The following is an 18,403-nucleotide window of genomic DNA, read 5'->3' as shown; positions in this document are numbered from 1 at the left end:
TCCCCTGGAGCAGCTTGTCCAGGGCCATGTCCAGTCAGATTTTGAGTATCTCCTAGGGAAGAGGCTCCACAGCCTCTCTGGACAACCTGTGCCAGGGTTTGACCACCCTAACAGAGAAAAGGGGTTCTCTTCTCTTTAAGCAGGATTTCCTGTATGTCATTTTGTGCTCATGGCTCTGTCTTCACTACCCTCTGCCATTAGGCATTTAAACACTTGGATAAGATCCCCTGAGCTTTTTCTTCTTCAGGCTGGGCAGTCTCAGCTCTCACTTTCTCCTCACATGACTTGTGCTGCCTCAATCCCTTCATCTTCACTGCACTCACTCCAGTAAGTCCGTGTCCCTCAGTACTGGGGAGCCCAGAACTAGACCTGGCACTCCAGATGTGACCTCTCTGGTCCTGAAAAACATAGAAACAGTGTAAACTACTGAATGTCACAGACCTCACTTTTGGGCTCCCTGTTAATGAATGTGATAGAAATAAGAAGTTACTGATACTGCAATGGGAAACCAAGCTGGCCCTGGGGCATTTGTGCAAAAGCAGTAGGGATTGCAGATTTTATTTACCCTCCTGCATTTTCTTTCATAAGCTATAGTGCTTCCTAAACAGTGTTTTCTAAACATAGCAACTTGAGACATGTTCTCTGTTGCTAGGCTGGCAAGTGGCTTCTGTGTCGTGTTCTCTCCTGTGGGCTCAGGGTCAGCTTTCTAACAGGGCTGAGGCAAAACAACTGTATTCTGTGATTAGCAGCTGGTCTCACCTTTTGGCAGCGTGGTACCTGTGGGTTTTTGCTTCCTTCCTGGAGTGAGGCTGCAGACACTGGGGTGAGGTCCCAGTCTCTAGCATGGTGGGACGGATGGGAGTCATAGGAGGGTGATGCAGCCACAGACCTGTCTGCACAGCGCAGGACATAGTGGAGAGGCTGCTGGGTACAAGTCGTGGCTAAGATGGTTGTGATTTGTTTTTAGCTGTATTTGGAACAGTCCCCAGTTGTTACCTTTGGACTCCCTCTGGGTACTTTTATACTGGAGATAAAAAAATTAAGCATTTAGTTTGTACTCCATAGCCTGATATCCTCTTTATCTTCTATCCCCAAGGAGTTTATTTTTATACTCTCCATTACTTTAGTGACCCCTAATTGGTTTATAGTTATGCTCCCGGGGGTGGTTTTGCTTACCCTTGTTTGCTGAGTCTCACAGATCTCTGTTGCTTCCCTGCCTATGGCAGCTTCTGAGCTGGAGAAATGTAACTTTAATTAGGCTTTTTATTTTATTTGCAAAAAGAGAAACTGGCAGATCAGATACTGAAGTGAGGTTCAGTGCTTACACAGGAGGGGAACCAAACAGTAAAGCCTGTAGGAATCACAAGGTTCAGTGGCTCAGGGGTGGAGGAGGTCCTTCCTTTTTGAAATGCATTCTACCAATGGTCTCATTCCACAGACAGAGGTGGGAAGTATGTTCCTCCTGTGTCAAGCAGGAGCACAGGTGTTGAGGGAGTGTTCCTTGCAGAGGATGACAGGGTGCACCTGCTGCCTTCAGTCTGAGTAACCCCCAGGCTGAGTGGACAGGCACAAAGAGCAGAGGCATGGGGTTGGCTTTCCTGTTCTGAATGTGAATCTTTGCCTTCTCTCTGCTTGGGGTCCTTTTCCCATGTCACCAATCTCTCTTGATCTGATTTCACCCAAGACTGCTAAGGCTGGAGTCCCACAAAAGTATTCAAGGCTCAAAACAAGCTTTTTGCTCACAACTCCCAAATTCTTACCCACCTTTGCCTAGCTGGCCCTTTTATTGAGCAAAACCAAAAAGCAACCTGGCTGCTGAGGTGTATTAATACTGTGCTGTTCTGGCTCTTGTTCAGAGGAGACTTCAGAAAGGTATTACCTGTTTTATGGTTAGCCATTTCACTCTGAACCATTTGGTCCTTTGCCTGGATCTTCAGGCAAAGAAGGTCCTGAACTTCTGTACCTGGGTGAATTGGGGTGGGGGCAATCAGTTTTGTGGATTAGCGCAGGTCTGTTGAAGTCAGCTGTGGATGATGTAGTACTGGGGTAACTCTTTCTGTGGGCTCACCCAATAACTTTTCTTCTTTTGTTTGTATAAATATATGCATATTTCATTCTTCATCTTTCCTCTGCTGTGTCACAGAGCCACAAGCAGCCGAGTGGTGCCATCAGTGGCACAAGAGCTTACACAACATCTCCTATTTTAATAACATGAGGTTCACTAGAGATTGCAGGCATCACAATATATTGTTTCAGACATGATCACTTCCACATTTCCTTTTTCTGGGAGAAGAGCTGAGGTTTCTTTCCATTATTCTGCATGCCTTTGGTTCAGACCACACTTTGTGGGCAGCAGATGTTCCTCTCTGGCTTAAGTGCAAAAACAATTTAATGGAAGATCAAAAAAGTGATGCTTGTCCTGGCCCCCAGCAGATGGACCACATGTGCTCTGGGCAGTTTCCATCAGGTCCCTCTGGAGCTGAGGCAGCCAGTGTCCCCCACTCAACCCCTCCATCCTTGCATTCACTGTGAGCACAAAACACAGAGTTAGCCACAAACAAACAAAAAAGAGTGCTGTGGTAAGCAAGGATGAGGAATCTTCTAGAAGTTCTTTTTCTTCGGCTTTTCAAAGAAAATTTGTAGTTCATAATGTACAGTAAGAAGAAGAATGTAAGAATAATATTAACCTTACAAAAGTAACGCAGTTTCATCATCATCCTGGATCCAACAACTACAGCAAGGGCAAAACCACCCTTCCCTGTTCTCCTCCCAGCTTCAGAAGAGCAAGACATCTGTGAGGAATGATGCTGGCAGGAGTTTAGCTATGAGAAAATAGAGAGCAAGAGAGATATGAGCAAGAAATCTGCTGAGACCAACTTGTTATTTTTTAGATTTTGAGAGATTGACTCTTTAATGTCTGCTCTGGGAATATCCTTTGGCATCCATCTCCACGGCCATTTTTCAGATACACGCTCTAGGCACAGATGGTCCAGCTCCAGCACCCACATCTTCCCCAAAGCTCAGCATTGCTAGGGTCCATAGCTTTCACATTGTCCCTCTTCTGTTCCTGGGCTCCCAGAAAAGCCCTCTGTTTATTTCTCTGACCACACATTGTGTGTTAAGACCTAGTGGTTTATGTCCAGTCTGGATTAAAGCCAGCAATTCTTCCAGCATTGTCGCTTTTCATTCGTGTGTATCTCAAAACATGGAGGGAACATCTGCCAAAGGAACTAGAGGATTTATATTGAGACAAGCTGGCTTGTAGCATGTAACCATGACCTACAGCAAAGAGTCTTGGAAATATTCAGGATCAGGGCCCAAAGTGAAGCTCGGCAAAGGGCTGCCCTCTGTGCAAAAGCAACCTAATTTTACATGCACTTCTACAGCATTTGAAACTTTATGGACTGGTGTGGAGCACTGTCTTCTTCATTGATGGTCTTCTCTCCTATGTGGGATGCGGGAGAGGAGGAGGTGGAGGAGGAGAAGGAGGGAGAAGTCGTCACCACATCAGTGTGTGAAGGAGAGGAATTCTTGGTGGTGCTGCAGCTCTACTCTTTGCAGAGGAGGTGGAAGGCAGCCTGGGAAGGACTGTCTCAATGCTGAACCTGAGGTGCCGCCTCCTCCGGCACCACTAAAGGGAGGGACCTTTCTTCTGTGTTGGCTTGTATTTTAAAATGAAATTTCCCAGCAGCAAGAGGAGGGGAGGAAGGAAATCTTATTTTCCTATAAAAGGATTCCCTGCCTGTATCCTGTATATGGCATGTGACTGGGATGATAATGGGGCAGGAGGGGGAGAATCCTATAAAGCATATTACAGGGTAGGAGGCTCTCGCCTTCTGCTTTTTCCCCTCTGCCTTTGATATCTCCAACCTTCAGACAGATCCCTGGAGCTGCTCTGAAGAGAAAGACAAGGAGAAGAAAGCACTCCAATCACATTGACACAACTCCATTCCTTCAGCAAGCTATGTAGATATTTTTATTTTATAGTCATTTGAACAGCAGAGAGTTTGGCAATAGTGACAGCCTCAGAAGCGTGCACTCTGCATTTGCATATATGTGTTTCCAGCTTGGCTCAAACTTGATGTCTTGGAAGACCTACCATCATGCTGCTTTTAAACAAAGCAGCAAATTGGAATACCTATCCTGTGGGCTCCCCAACAGCATCATGTCTTGACACCCCCAACCTGAAAGCACAAGGGATGTGAGCCAAACTTTGGGGCGGTTATTACCAAGCACTAGACTGCAAAGAATCTCTGATACATTTCAGCCAACAGCCAGCAAAGCTTCATTAAGCTGCCGGGATGATCTGCACTACTTTCCCATCGTTGCTGTTAATTTAAATTTAATTCTATTCTTTTACTCATGTCTCAGTAAAAAATTACTGAGGCCAGACCTTCAACTGGGCATGACTATATTGGCACAGTGCTCAGCAGATTTGTGCTTGCTGAGGACTGTGTCTGGACTAGCAACTGGACTATTTCATCTGGGTTCTCATCACATAAACAGGCCAGGTTATTCCTAAAGCTGCTGAAGTGAGTTGTCCTGCAGTTTGTTTTCAATACACAGTTGCTTTTATGTAGCAACGTATTCCCTAATAGCATTATATTTATGTTATTTACGTAATACGTTCATCTTTTATTTTTAATAATGTATTTGACTAACTATGTTGCAAGTCATCACTGCTTCCACCATGATGCTGCAGCATAAATAAAGCTTCTGATGGGATTTTTTCATTAAAAGATCTGGCAGTGGGTCTTGCTCTCCCACTGAAGTCAGTGAAACTGGCTTCTGGCTGATGAGGAAAGGACCAAACATGTCTGTAACTTGCTAATTTGTTCATGCACATAACTCAACTAGTTGGACAACTCATTGAACAGCTGATACTCTGCCAAATAAGTTCAATTGTATCTGTCAATGCAAAGCAGGAGTAACTCCCTCCACTGATTGAGACAGGACCTTGATCCTCAGCAGGCTGAATCATGGCACTACGAGGAACAAGGAGCTCCCACGGATCACTGCCAAGGTTTTTGGGGAAGGAAAATAAGCGAAGAAAGAAGAAATTAGCTCTGCTGGTGTCCCAACAAAGCTCAGCAAGATGGGAAAGGACATTGCAGAGTGACAGCTCTGGGCAGCTGAGGCAGCTGTATGCTAGGCTGGATTGTTGCACCGGTTCTTTGCCAAAACAACTGAGCCATCCTAATAAATTCCCTGTGTAAAAAAATATATCTATGAATCATGCCTTAGAAAGAACAGTGCAGCTGCTAAGAGGGCTGGTTATGGCAAAATGAAATGCTCTAACGCTCTACAATCTGACACCAAGCCATGATGACTCTCTTTGCAAAGAGTGACTCTACTTGGACACGTGCGCATGGGTGTGCGTACATACATGTGCACGTGCACGTACACACACCTATAGCTTCATAATCCTGCTGCTGAGGGGGAAGACATGGGCTGTGGGTGGGCATGGGGGAGGCCCTGCCGCTACACGATCATGAACTGGCAGATGTAGGGCAGCTGTTCTCTGCACCTCTTGTCGAACCACTTGCCGATGGCGGTCCCTGACAAAGCTGCACAGTTTTCCAGCTTGCCGCCGTCGGGCTGGGTGGTGATTTCAGTCTCCCAGTTCTTGTACCGGATGGGGCTGCCTGTCATGTCGACCCACTTGCCCTCTGCTGCCATGTCATTGAGGCCCAGCCAGATCTCTGCCTCCGAGCCCATGCTCTTGCGCATGTAGTCATAGAGAGCATCATTCTCCTCCCCGTTCTGGGGGGTGCTGAGCGTGCCGCCCTGTGAGATGCAGTTTTCGCTGGCCTCGTGGTACGTCTTGGTGTCCGAAAATGCCAGAAAGCATTTCAGGTGAATTTTGGTGCCTTTCAGGCAAACTGAGAGGTTACCACAGGAACAGAACAAAAAGACAGAAAGGGAATTGGGTTTAAAAATGATGCCCAGGAAGAGGCAGCAGCAGCAAACCCAGCAGTCAAACTAAAAACTTCTTCTCTTAGGCTGCACAGCAGCCCTTGGCAGCATGGGATTCCAAGGGGCCCCTGCCCTCCTATGAAGGATACAGTCATGGGGACGTGCCCTCCATGTCAACCAACCATCAGGAAAAATGGAATTTCAGGGTGTCCCTGCCACCTTCCCAGGCTTTGCTGCCGCTGGGGCAGAGGCACAGCATGGTCCTCCTGCCCCTGCCCCAGGCCTTGCTCTTCCCCAGCCAATGCTACTCTTTCTCAGATGAGTTTGTTGGAAACAAGTTTTGTGGTGGGCACTGCCAAGTGTTGGAGTGTTTTGGGAAAAAGCCTGCATGCCAATTAAATTGTCTTAATTATGCAAGATGAAAAAAAAGTGTTTTTTAATAAGCTTTGATCAGAAGCGTTGTGCTTGCATAGCTTGAGGTCTTCAGAGGAAGTTTCTGCTTGCCTCTGATTTTAGTGTTAGGAATATAAAATTATTTTGTTTTTCTTTAAGCTCTAAACCTTGAGAGTACAGGGTACTGTAGCTAAACAATACCTAATCAGAGCCACACATTAATATCCAAACCAATTATTTCTCAATGAATGTGAGCTTGGAACTAAAGCCTTGATTTTGCTTGTGTTCCTTTTTTTTTAAGGAGAAAATTCTCCTTAACTTGCATTTTCATCTGATTTCTGTTCTGTATTCTGCAAATCCTGCTCCTATTGATTTTGGTGGAGTTTGCACAGAATAACTATGGAGCATGACTGGAAGATGGACATTTTGGGACTGTGTATGTTTAATGAAGCATGGTGGAACTGACCACCAGTGAAGTTCCCTGGGCAATACTGTGGTACATGTAAGAGACCACGTCACCATTTCACTGGGGTTCAGACAAAAAGAGTAAGCTACATTTGGTTAAAGCACAGACTAATCCATAACCCATTCCTCCACCTCATAAAGGAAAATGAACATCTGGCTAAGTGTCATAGAAATATCTATAGCTGTACAAATGGGAAGATCTAGCACATAAAGAGTGGGGCTGCACACTGCACAATTCCTGTCATTAACTGCCTGAGGAGTTTCACCTGCCTGCAGGAATTGCAGTGAGCCCACGCTCTGCTTTGATCCCCCAACCTTTCTCCCCATGTTGTTGCTGTGAGGTGCTTGGGCATCTGCTGTCAAAATGTGTGGAGAAATTGGAGCCACTTTATAAGCCTTGAATTGTTCAGCAAGTCCTCTACCTGTCTGGAGCGCTTGCTTCTCCTTCAGTAGAGCAACCTCCTGAGAGATGTTGTCAATCATGGCCTTCAGGTCTTCAATCATTTTGAGGCTCACACCCTCTGTTGGAGAAGTCAAGGAAAGAGCATAAACATTGGTTACATCCCAGGAGAGGCAACCAAATCTGTTCCTATCATCAAAACTCCAGATTTCCTTGCCCTCAGAGAATGATAAACAAAAGGAATCCACAAAGTCAACACCTGTGTCCCCTTGCACATACATTAGAGTGAGCATTTGCTCACCAGCCTGGTTCCACTGTCAACCCAGTTTTCCCAGTTCAGGCTGCCTCTGCATCACCTCTGCTTTCAGTGTCCCCGGAGTAGGTACCCCAAAACTGGCCAGAGCTGCTCTCCTGCTGTGAGAAGACACCTCTTTGGCCAGGGAGTTGGTTGCAGCTGGCTACTAAAGCCTACATCTTGCTAGGTGTGTTGCCTCTGCAATGGCTTCAACAAGCTATTAACTGGTATTTGGATTTCTCCTAGACAGGAGCAAAAGGACCATCACTCTTTGAAGGTGTTGGGAAATTGGATATTGAGGCATTTGTATTCACTATGCCACCTTTGCTGCTCCTGTTGCTTTACCTTGCCTGTCATAAGCATCTAGTAGTCCTCATAGGGTGAAAGGAAAGGGAACAATTTGCCCACAATGCGGCAGGACAGGCTTCCTGGAGGGTCAAGGAGATGGAGAGCTGAGGCATCAAGCCAGGCAAGTAGGGAAGCAGCTTGGATGCGGAACAAAATCACCAACCCAAAGATTACATGGTGCCATGAATATGAAAAGCCAGACACATCAGGAGGAGGGCATTAAAGCTGCTTTACTCATTGCTCAATTAACTTTAATGGCTTCACTTAACACTGAGGGCCTAGTTACTATTTTGCTGCCTTTGATGAAAATACTTTGTGGGAAACGGCTGATTAATCCTGTTCTATTTTTCCATGCAAGCCTTTCTTGCAGCAGAACAAATGTTCTTAAGTTTAAGTAACATCCAAGGGCCATGGCAGAACATTGTCAATGAGTCTTGCTGAGACAACTCCTTATGGAGTTCCAACTGGGTTTGCTAGTGGGTTTCCACCTGGACACTCCCTGCCATGAGAGGTCACACATCTCCTTGATAACTATCTAAGCACCCTGGCCCTTGTGACAGCCTTGTTTCCAAATCTTGGGCCACAAGACGTTCCTACAGCAGTGCATTCACTGGGACATTGCGTGGAGGATCAGGACTGGTTAACTTGCTCTTCAGCTGCAAAGTGAGTACCACAGCTATGTCAACAGACATTGAGTTTGCTATATTATTACTGCAGGGTTTTGTCTCTGCTGTCATTTCCTTGAGGCTCGCCTCCTCAAGCCCAGAATCAAGCCTGTTTACAGTTTGGGTTTGCTGTAACTGAAGCCAGCATGTGGGATGCCAGTGCTGTCCATAGGAGCTGGAGTGGGTCCTTGTGCAGCCAACCATGAGCAGCAGGATTAGGAGTGGGCAGAGGAGAGATGAAAAGGAGACTCACAGAAAGATGTGGGTCGCAGTAGTCCATTGGTTTGAAAGCCTGGCCGGAAGCGTATTTAATGCTGCAAATGGGAACTCTCACCTACTTTTCCTTTATCTAATTATATGATGAATAACAAACAAATCCCTCTGTATTTAATTTTAATTATTTAACTAATACTGTATGAAATTTGGATCTATATGTGGGTTGCTTAGCTTTGCCTGGACGTCCAAACAGGCTTCTGTCCTGCAGGAGAATGATCATTGCTCTGACTTACAATCTCTGTCATCAAATCTCCCTGACCATCTGTATTTCTTCTGACACCAGGCATTTCCATGAATGTCCCAACTGGAACAGTCAGATCCCATATTGCAGTCTGTCCCTGGATCAGAGGAGGAGACCAAACACACATGCATGGATTTATCTCACTGTAAATGTTCACAGGCATTTTCAGGAAAGAGCACCCAGACTACAAGAGTACACTGAAATTTTGGGCAGCATCAGGAGTGGAGCCCAAATTAGTTCCTACTCACTGATTTAAGCATCTGAACTCCAATTTCTGTCTCCAGTTACCTTAGAAATAAATGTGAGAGCTATGCAAAGCTGCTTCCTCTTGTGCCCCCAGCAACCCACCATCGCTGTGACCAGGGAAAGACCCCACCAGGGCTGGTGGGTGCCCAACCTGTTATCCCTAAGCCAGGGAGTGACATTGCCCCCCAGGCAGGAGTGCCATTGCCTGCCTCCCCTGGGCATCCTTTTGGGTGAGACCCCCAGAGCTACCAGACAAGGGCAAATCCTGTCTGCCCCCCAGGACATCAGGGAACAGGGAGAGTTTGCCGAATGGCTGCATTTGGAAACATAACTGGGGAGCAATCTGGGGGGGAAAAACCCAACAGCAGGCAAAGTGAATGTGCCATCTCAGCATTTTCTAAATACTGTGGCTTGGCTTTTCATGTTGAAACAGCACCATTTTTGTTCTGAAGCAGATCCAAATACAAGCAGTAATTACAAAAGAAAAAAACCACACCAACAACAACCCCCAAAACAACCCAACCCAACCCAAACCGAAAACAAAAGAAAAGTAAAAAGAAAGATAAAATGCTTGGCTCAAATCAGTGCTTCTTTTCTAACATTTGTGGTTTGGCTGCATAGATTAAAAAAAATAAATCCAGTCAAACACCTCAACCCTCCCCTGGCTTAGCCTTGCCTGATCCTCCGGGGCTAAGTGCAGGAGGTCAGCCAGGATGGGGGTACTAGAGGCCAGGGATGAGGATGAGATGGGGCCAACCTGCCTTTGTTCAGAGCAGGAGTGGCTGAGCCCTGGCCCTTGTGGTGGCTGGGCAGGCAGGCTTGGATGTGGGGAGGGGCTGGAGGCAAAGAGGAGCCTCCTGGGAGATTTGTAGCGCTTTCTCCCTTTCCCCATTCCCTGGCTTTGGTAAAAATATGAAAAATATTTAATGAAGAAATGCTGGAAGTTTCCAGTAAAGGCAGGGCAGCTGATCCACTGTGGGGCTGGATGCCACTAGCCGAAAAATGCCAAGTTACTGGGTTTTTGACTTTTCCCCACAGAAAGTTTGATGTCTCCTTTGACAAGAAATTCTGAGTAAAACCTGCCACCAGCTGTTCCAGATGGCTTGATTTTCAGGACACCTCCCTCAACAGTTTTTAAATCAGAGCAAATTTTTCCTGTCAAAAAGGTGATTTTTCTCCCACCTTCTTGTCACCAATTGATTACAAACAGCAGTTGCAGTGACACAGAGAGAAAAATAGGATTTCTCTAAGAAATGTCTCTCTTCAGTCTCTAAGATATATCTCTAACATAGGTTTTCTCTAAGAAATGTCTTTATACCTCCAGTCAGTGCAATGCATGTATATGCCTTCTATGAGCCCAAAGGCATATTTTTTGCTCTAGAAATAAGTCACTAACTGTTTTCTCTGTAATTCTACATCTGTGAAACAAGATGTGGAATAAGCAGTTATGTTGTGAATTCATAGAAAGATCTAATGGGAGAAAAGGGAAAAATTTTCTCGAGGATGCTATCTGACAAAAACAGCAACTGGGTGAGCATAGAGAGCAGCCTGGCCAAATGAATTCCAGGGATGCTTCTTCCTTGCTCCCCACTTTGTTCCAAGCAGGAAAGCACCTGCCAGAAGCGATCTAAGCCCAAGGGTATGTAGTCAGGCATATCAGGCAGGCAGGCTCACATGCTGCTTCCCTACCTGCTTTCTCCTGTAGTTAATGTGCCTTGAGTCAGAAGGAGAAAGGATGGGACAGTAGCAAAAAAGGAGAAGGAAAAAAAGAAAGCCACTGGAGAAAATAAAACATAGGCATAATTTTGTATGCATTGCCCTCTGGTAAGCCTGAGTAGTCGGAGCTCAGGTATGGTGTGACATACACCCGAGGCCAGTGTTTTTATGGATTATATATTTTCTGCCTACTTTTGTCTCCAAATCAGTTGCCTGACATCTGCCACTTACTTGCTTCTGAAAGAAGAATGAGAAGGGGTGGGAAGTTATGGAAAGGGGGATTTTAATATAGGAAAAGTTTGGTATGAACCTTAGAGAGAACATGGAAAATGCGTTGCCCTCTGAAATTCAGACCAAGCTGTCCCAACAAATTTATTAAGGTAGGAACCCACCAAAACCATTTCAATATTCTCAGTATTTTACAGAAAAGCTACACAATAATCCCCACGGTGGGGTGGGAGGAGGTGGGGGAGGTGAGAAAAAGACACTTTATTAAATTTTTAGATGCTTTTTAAAGAAGTTTCATTAAAGCACTGTTAAATGCCCAAACAAGTGGGCTAATTACGACCCCCCAAGCCCCTGCAAGGTTTCCTTGCAGGGAAGGTGCCGCTGACCCTTACCTTTCTTGGAAGCCGCCGGTTTCTGCCGGACTTGGCCGGAGACCTGGGCGAGAGAGATGAGGCAGAGGAGGAGGCAGGCTCCCCGGAGCGCCATGCCGCTGCCGTCTGGTGCCGAGCGGTCGTGGAGTGGCTCCGCTCTACCCTCACACAGCCGCCCGGACACCGGCTGGAGTCAGGAATGACTGTCCCAGAAAGCCGTCCGCTGAGCCCGGGCCAGCGGCAGCCTCCCGGCTCCGGGGGGGGACTCAGGCGGCTCCGGCCAAGGCTGAAAGCCTCCCAGAGGGGTTGCATTTCTTAGCACTCTGCTTGTTTTTGTTAAAAGGAAAAAAAGAAGGGAATGAATGTACTGAAAGTCTGCTAAGCTAAGCATAAGGAAAGGCTGGGAGTATAGCTGGAACGACTTCCTACGACTTCTAGCAAAATGCCACAAGTTTGATCTTGTGTGTCAGCGATGGCAACAGAAGCATGAGGTGTGAAACAGCGTTTAGGTGGCCGAGGGAACAGAGAGGAGCCACCTGCCCCACAGCCCCTCGGAAGGATGCGAGGGATGCTGCCAGTGCCAACAGAGGCAGAGGGGAGTGCAAGGGAGGACTGAGTGCCCCGGTCCCTACCATGGTGTGAACAAGGGCCTGGCATGGAGATTCCTGGTTTAACCCCTCTGCAAGGAGCTGCTGTGAGCTCCCCAGGCTGAGTGCAGCCATGGTGGGGCAGAGGTTGGTTTTTTTCCTGGAGTAATCCTTTCTCAAAATGTAGGATGGCTCTAACACCTCAAAAAACCAGTTCCACTGTGGTTTTGGTAGGGTTGTCCTGCCATCATTGCTTCTTCTTGAGAGATGAGACTCGTACTTCATGCCCACCTCTTCCCAGCTCTTCATGGGGTTCCCTCTGGAGGGTCCCTTGCTGCAGAAACACCCATTTCTCTGCTCACTGTGGGGATGGGAAGCAGGTGCTGGGCAGCCCTGCCAGCTGTGGGCAGAGCCATCCCATGCAGGCCAACTGCTTTCTCCCCAAAGACAATTTCTTGTTTGCCTTTAGACAGTCACAGTTTGAGGGAAGCTTCCAATATGATAGGTTTTCACCTCTAAATTTGGGATCCCTTCCCGCAAAAAGGAGTTGCCTTGCACAGCAGCCCTGTGGTGCATGTGACTGTGCCTTTGCTCTTGTCCAGCTCCCAAATTTACGTCGTAGGATAAGGCTTTGGTCTGTGTTTATCTGAGGAGCAGCTTGGTGACACCCCTTCTTGGCTGTGGGACCTGCTGAGGCTGGGGGGCAGGAGGGGCTGACCTACTGTTTGCCCATCCCTTTTCCTTGCCCTGATGGCTGGGGATGGAGTGTGGTTCCCAGCGTCGGACTTGAATTGCCAGTTCTGAGGCAATTCCAGTGTAAATCACTCTCCTCGTGGTGATTCCCATCCTCTGGAGTGAGGACAGCTCTGTTTGCCATACTGTCCTCTGCCCCACGGCAATTTTGCAAGGACAGGGGTAGTCAGTGCTGTGGAGCTGCCCGGCAACAGCATCACATTTAGACCTCAGAAAGATCTGAGTGGCACCGTCCAGGAGCGTGAGACCCTTTTGGTGGCAAATGCAACCCAACCACCAGACCACACAGTGGCTTCACGTGCTTTTCATTTTCCAAAATTGCTCTCAGTTCTGTAAGATAAGAAACCAAACATCAGCTTCAGAGGTTTTAACCCAACCAGAGGGCTGCTTCTCAGTTTGCTCCTTAACCCTTTCCATTGCCCTGACTGGTAGCTGGAAGTGTTTCAGCTCTGCCTCACCCTACCAGGCAGCAGGAAGGTAAGATCTCAGCCTCTACACCAAAAGGACCATGTTTTGGCAGGTGTGGGCAAAAGCATGGATGAAGAAAACTGGGAAGATGTTTGACCTGCTACTGCAGATGTCCCACTAAGAAGAAGGCTGCTCCATCTCTGTACACCAAGTGAACTGCTTCTGCCTGGTGCTGGACCGCTTCCCTTCCTGCTCTAGCAGTACTCACACTAGGTGCACTTCGCATTTAGAAAATCTGGCATGTGCCAGGGTCCATAATCCAAAGGATCTCATGGCTGAGTCTGTCAAAGCACTGAGACACTTCATGAGACATGGTGGTTCTGAAAATCTTCACACCCGCTGCCCTTGAGTCCGGCTGAGTACGTGAGGGGTCTTCCTCAGGGCCACCTGTATAGTTAGGTAGCCAAAAAATACTTAGAAATTTGTGTCTTCACTCAGTTTGGGGAACATTCAGGCTTCTTAATACCCCTAGAGCTGTAACAGATGACTGGGATGAGTGGGAGTTGGGATGGGGGGAACATGTTCTACAAAAAGCCATTCTCCCTGAGACCCCCTTTCAGGGTCCCAGCCTGACTTCTTGGAGCCGTTGGGCTGGGCTGTGCCAAGCAACACTGCAGACCACTGCCTGTTTTTTGGGTGATGTGGTTGTTCAGCAGCTGCAGCATAAGCAGGCAAGCCCTTCCTGCAGGAGGAACAGTTTGAGCAAGTGGAGGAAACTCACGCAGAGAGAGGAGAGGAGGGATGGGCATTTTTTGGAGAACAAAGTGCTCCAGACATCAGCCATTAACCTTAAAACTTTTCTGATAATTTAAGGCAAGATGCCACCCAGCACAATGTAAACCACTTGAGTTGTAGGACCATAAAAGATAAACAGGGTGGCTGGAAAAAGAGCTGTTATTTAGTTTGGCCACCACTGTGTTACTCTGCCTCACACTTTTGCTGAATAAGGAAAACCCTGCCCTTATGTCCTACCTGAACAGAAGCTCCCTTGGAGTCCAAGCTTTTGAAGCCAAGGAGGAATGGGTTTGATTTTCACTGCCCTTTGCCACATGTACTACTCCCACTCAAATTTAAGACAGAAAATAAAATGTTGGGGATTTACTGTTCTCCTACCTGGACTATCCCAAAATGGGATGGAGCTCAAGAGATGCCAGACACCTACATACACATACATGTTCCCTTCCCCTGACACTTGAAAGTAGTTCTGGTAACTCAGCACCTCCCAGTTTTCCTTGGCTCCAGGTATGCTTGCCTGCCTTTGCTTTGATTCATGTCCTGCCAAGCTGGGAAAAAACCCAAAATGTTCCCTTTGCTGCTGTATGTGAAACAGATGGCTCTTGTGTGGAGTCTGACAGTGATCCCTAACCATGGATTTCTGTGTGTCTGGGACCCACCGGAGTGTTGCCCAGCTGAAACAAGAAAGGCAAGGTGGCTTTTTATTAGCCACTGAAGAACAGGTCCAAAACCAAGGGGGCCTCCCTCTGCACCAGCCAGCAGGTCCTGTGCTGGATGCTACCATAATTTTTCCTGAAAAAGAGGAAAATGAAAATAAGTAGACTCAAAACACTTGTCTCCAGCTGCAACACCTATTCACAGAGGGCTTTGCCCAATTCTGTCCTACAGAGACTGAAAAAAAAAATCCTTGACATTATAAAAGCTGATAAACCCCCACAAACCCAGACAATGGGAACAAGCTGAAGTGTTGCTGCAATGGGTCCAGAATGAGGATGCTACAGGGAATAGCCACCTAAAAGCCTGTACCCAGCCCATCCCCTGACCAGGCTCCTGCTGAAGCCAGAGGCTGCAGTTCAATTTAAATGAGGGGCTATCAATGGACCTTTGTTGGCTCTTTGGGCAGATATCATGCTTTTGAGATCCCAGTGATTCACACTTTTTACTAAGGGAGGTGTGGGAGGTGAGTAGAGGTAATCCTTTTCATTAGATGAACTAATAGAACTGGAAGACATCAGCAAAATACTAAAATTATGCCAAGAAAACGTTGGTTTTTTTTACATCTGTGCAATTCTGGATTTTACTTCCCAGTAAAAGCACTTTACTCCCTGGCTTCAAGCCTGGTCTCCTGGTCAGGGTAGCCCCTGTTAGCTGTAAGGTAACTGGTTTGAGATGAAAAAAGAGAGCAGAAGAACCTATGCTTATGGAAACCATCCCAAGGCTGCAGGGAAGCAGTCAGAAAAGTTTACGTGGCTTTGGGAAACCCAGTAAGTAGGTTGTGATGCTGAATTTGGAAGGCTTTCAGTTAGCAAAAAGGTCGCTGGAATAAGCCCACAAAAGGAAGCTGGATGCTCCTGGCAGTGATACAAACCTGTGATTTTGTGCCCAGCTAGGCAAGGAAATGGGCAGCGAGATCAGAGGCTATTTTGCTTTGCCTCCTAGGAAAAGAGCAGGTATTGCCAAGCCAAGAAATGAGGCAGCGCCACTGCACAATGGCTGGAAAGTGCAAGGGTGGACTGGATAACAGTATTCACACGGTTGTAATCAAGATCAGCAATTACCAGACCTGGCCTTTCAAGGCTAAGCTACCAGTTCAGAGGCAGGCGACCATAATGCAGAATGATGCTCGCTCTTTGCCTGCAGCACCCCCTCCTCTGGGAATGCTCCTGCCTCCCCCACCAGCACTGACAGCAGGAGAGCAAAGGGGACACCCAAAGCATCTTTACATGTAGGACTGTGCAGCTCGGTGTCTTGGCCCATGGCTGGGGCAGTACACTGGGTTTCATACCTCTGCTCTCGACCAAATCCACTCTGCAGGGGTAGGATCTGCATCAGCGGCACTGCAGTGACCTCAGAGAGGAACAGGAGAGAAACAGTAGTGAACAGTGAAGAACATGCTGTGAGGAAGTGGGGCTCACAGAAGAAAATCTCTGATATTCATTAGCTGCTGCCTGAACTCGTGCTGGCATCACTCCTGATCTCCAGCAGCATAAACATTGGAACAGGTTAAAATGGAAAGAGCCAAATCTATGGATCATTGTTTTTGAGGCCAATTGAGAATAAATGCAATAATAGTTCAGGAAAGGGTGGTTTTCATAAGGACAATGATGAGGAAAACCAAGGAGTCAGCACTTCGCCAAAATGTTATCCCCAACATCAACTTTAGGAAATTGGCTCTGAGCCTAAGGAGGGAACCTTCTAATCACATCCAATGGCAAGCATGGCTCACATCCCTCCCCCTCATTCACCAAGGGTCACAGAACAGAAGGATCCATGCTACAGTAGATCCTCAGGCCCTAAACTGAACCCAAATGAGGAGAACTTGAACTCAAGTAGTATCAGCTGCTCAAAATTCTCCTGTTTCCAAAGGAACTGCACCAAAGGACTCATGCTTCTTTCTGTTTGGAGCAGGCAGCTCCTGGGGCTAGGGGTAAATCCAGCTGTCTTTACTGCTTTGTTTTTCGTCCATCATCCATATCCCAAAGTTCAAACAGCTAAAGGAAAACTGCAGTCAAGCATCTAAATTTAACACAAAAACTCTGGAGGAATTCCTAATTGTGTAGGTTCGCTGAGCAGGCTGCACGAAACTGCCTGTCACAGCATCAGTTCAAGTGAAGTCACCATGGAAGTCATTATTTTAGGACTGGCAAGCAGACGGTGGTTCTGTCAGCTTATGCTTTTACCGCACACTGTTCCCACCTTTGAGCAATTGGTGTGCTTTCATATCGCTGTTGGTGCTGAATTAGGGGTTGTAAGAGAATTTCAACTTCAGCCTCATTAATAGCTTTATTTTTTTAAGTTAGAGAAAAGTTTGCATGATCAGACAGCAGGAAGAAACCAATCCATGCCCTTAAAAAGCCTCATCAGGTTAACGTTGGTCTCTCTCTGGAGGGAAAGAAGAAAGGTAGGACTTAAATCATGACTTTTCAATCCATATGTTTCCAACTGCGGAAATACCAAAACTTACCATTTGCCAAAACAAAGAGAGAACATGTAGTGGGAGAGCTCCTCTGGAAGAGGGGGCCTGCAGGCTGGTGGCTCCAAGTACCTCCAACATCTGAGCACAACCGGCTTGGCTGCAGTCCCTGCCCTGCTGGCTGAGTGGAGAAGGGTCTCTGCACATCAGAAAGGGGCTGAGATTTCATTTCCTCTTACCCCTCTGAAGGTACAAGCAACAGGGCTGCAGCAACTATGATGATATCAGTCTAAATGAGGGAGATCATTTCATCAACAAGTGGTGTGACTTGAAAACTCAGGCATGCCTGTGCTGCTGATCTTACCCAAATCTTGAGAACAAGATAGCAACACAGATGTTCACAGAGCTCATAAGATAACCACAGCTTTATTAAAAAGTGTTCCAGCCGATGAAATTGAGGTTGAAACCATCACCAGGGAATCATTAACAGCATGTTTGAGATTCTAATGTTGTTTTGCAAGAACAGCAAAAACGTCTTTGTCACTGGACAGCTGGAAATGCAGCTTATCCAAGGAAAAACCAAGGCACTGCAGTTTCTCTGTGGGGAGACGTACCAAAGTGCCCCGCTGCAGCCGATCAGCATCACTGGGAGTCTGGGACCTCACCAAAGGAAAAGAAGCCTCTGTGAGGCACAGCTAACAACAGCAGCCACATTTTGCCTTAGAAGGAAAAGCTGCCTCACATGGGCAGGGAGTGCAATCACACAGGAGTGCACTAGGAGACAAGGGATTGGGGAGCAGGGAGGAATAACACAGAGGCTGATGGTTGAAGAGATTCAGTACCATTTGCAGACCTGCTCTTGCATTTTGCTCAAGTGTGCTAAAGGAAAGGAGGCTCTGGGGTAAGGACTGGAGCACTCAGGTCTCATCAGTCACAGCTTTGCTTCTTCTACTCTCTTGGTCTCAGTGGCTGCTGACCACAGGCAAAGTAAACCAGGGCCACAGCAGGGCCGGAGAACATCGCACTGTTGAGGAGGGCAGTGGCACCTGCTGAACTTCAAAAGAAAAGCTGGAGGCAGTCCTAGCAGAAGTGAGTAAATCTCAGTTAATTCCTATTTAGAAAGAAAATGCAGAAACACCCTATTATTTATGTCAAATCAGGGTGCCG

General features: G+C 47.0%; 1 protein-coding gene across 1 annotated transcript; it reads right to left on the bottom strand.

Moving 5' to 3' along the window:
* Window positions 1-3,949: 3,949 nt before the first annotated feature.
* CLEC3B (C-type lectin domain family 3 member B) lies at window positions 3,950-11,958 on the bottom strand. Its single transcript, XM_027675642.1, has 3 exons — window positions 11,582-11,958; window positions 7,197-7,295; window positions 3,950-5,882 (listed from the first exon to the last, which is right to left on the bottom strand). The coding sequence occupies exons 1-3, from the start codon at window positions 11,673-11,675 to the stop codon at window positions 5,482-5,484; spliced, it is 594 nt and encodes a 197-aa protein (XP_027531443.1). The 5' UTR covers window positions 11,676-11,958; the 3' UTR covers window positions 3,950-5,481.
* Window positions 11,959-18,403: the final 6,445 nt, after the last annotated feature.

This window comes from Neopelma chrysocephalum, unplaced genomic scaffold (genome assembly GCF_003984885.1).
Source record: "Neopelma chrysocephalum unplaced genomic scaffold, ASM398488v2 Primary Assembly neopelma1_26, whole genome shotgun sequence".
NCBI classification, from domain to species: domain Eukaryota; kingdom Metazoa; phylum Chordata; class Aves; order Passeriformes; family Pipridae; genus Neopelma; species Neopelma chrysocephalum.
This window is presented reverse-complemented; position numbering and strand designations above follow the sequence as displayed.

Coding starts and splice junctions, on each gene's coding strand:
- CLEC3B (XM_027675642.1), bottom strand. CDS start 11,675: ATGGCGCTCCGGGGAGCCTGCCTCCTCCTCTGCCTCATCTCTCTCGCC. Junction 7,296..11,581: donor ACCGGCGGCTTCCAAGAAAG/GTAAGGGTCAGC, acceptor CTTCTCCAACAG/AGGGTGTGAGCCTCAAAATG. Junction 5,883..7,196: donor GAAGCAAGCGCTCCAGACAG/GTAGAGGACTTG, acceptor GTAACCTCTCAG/TTTGCCTGAAAGGCACCAAA.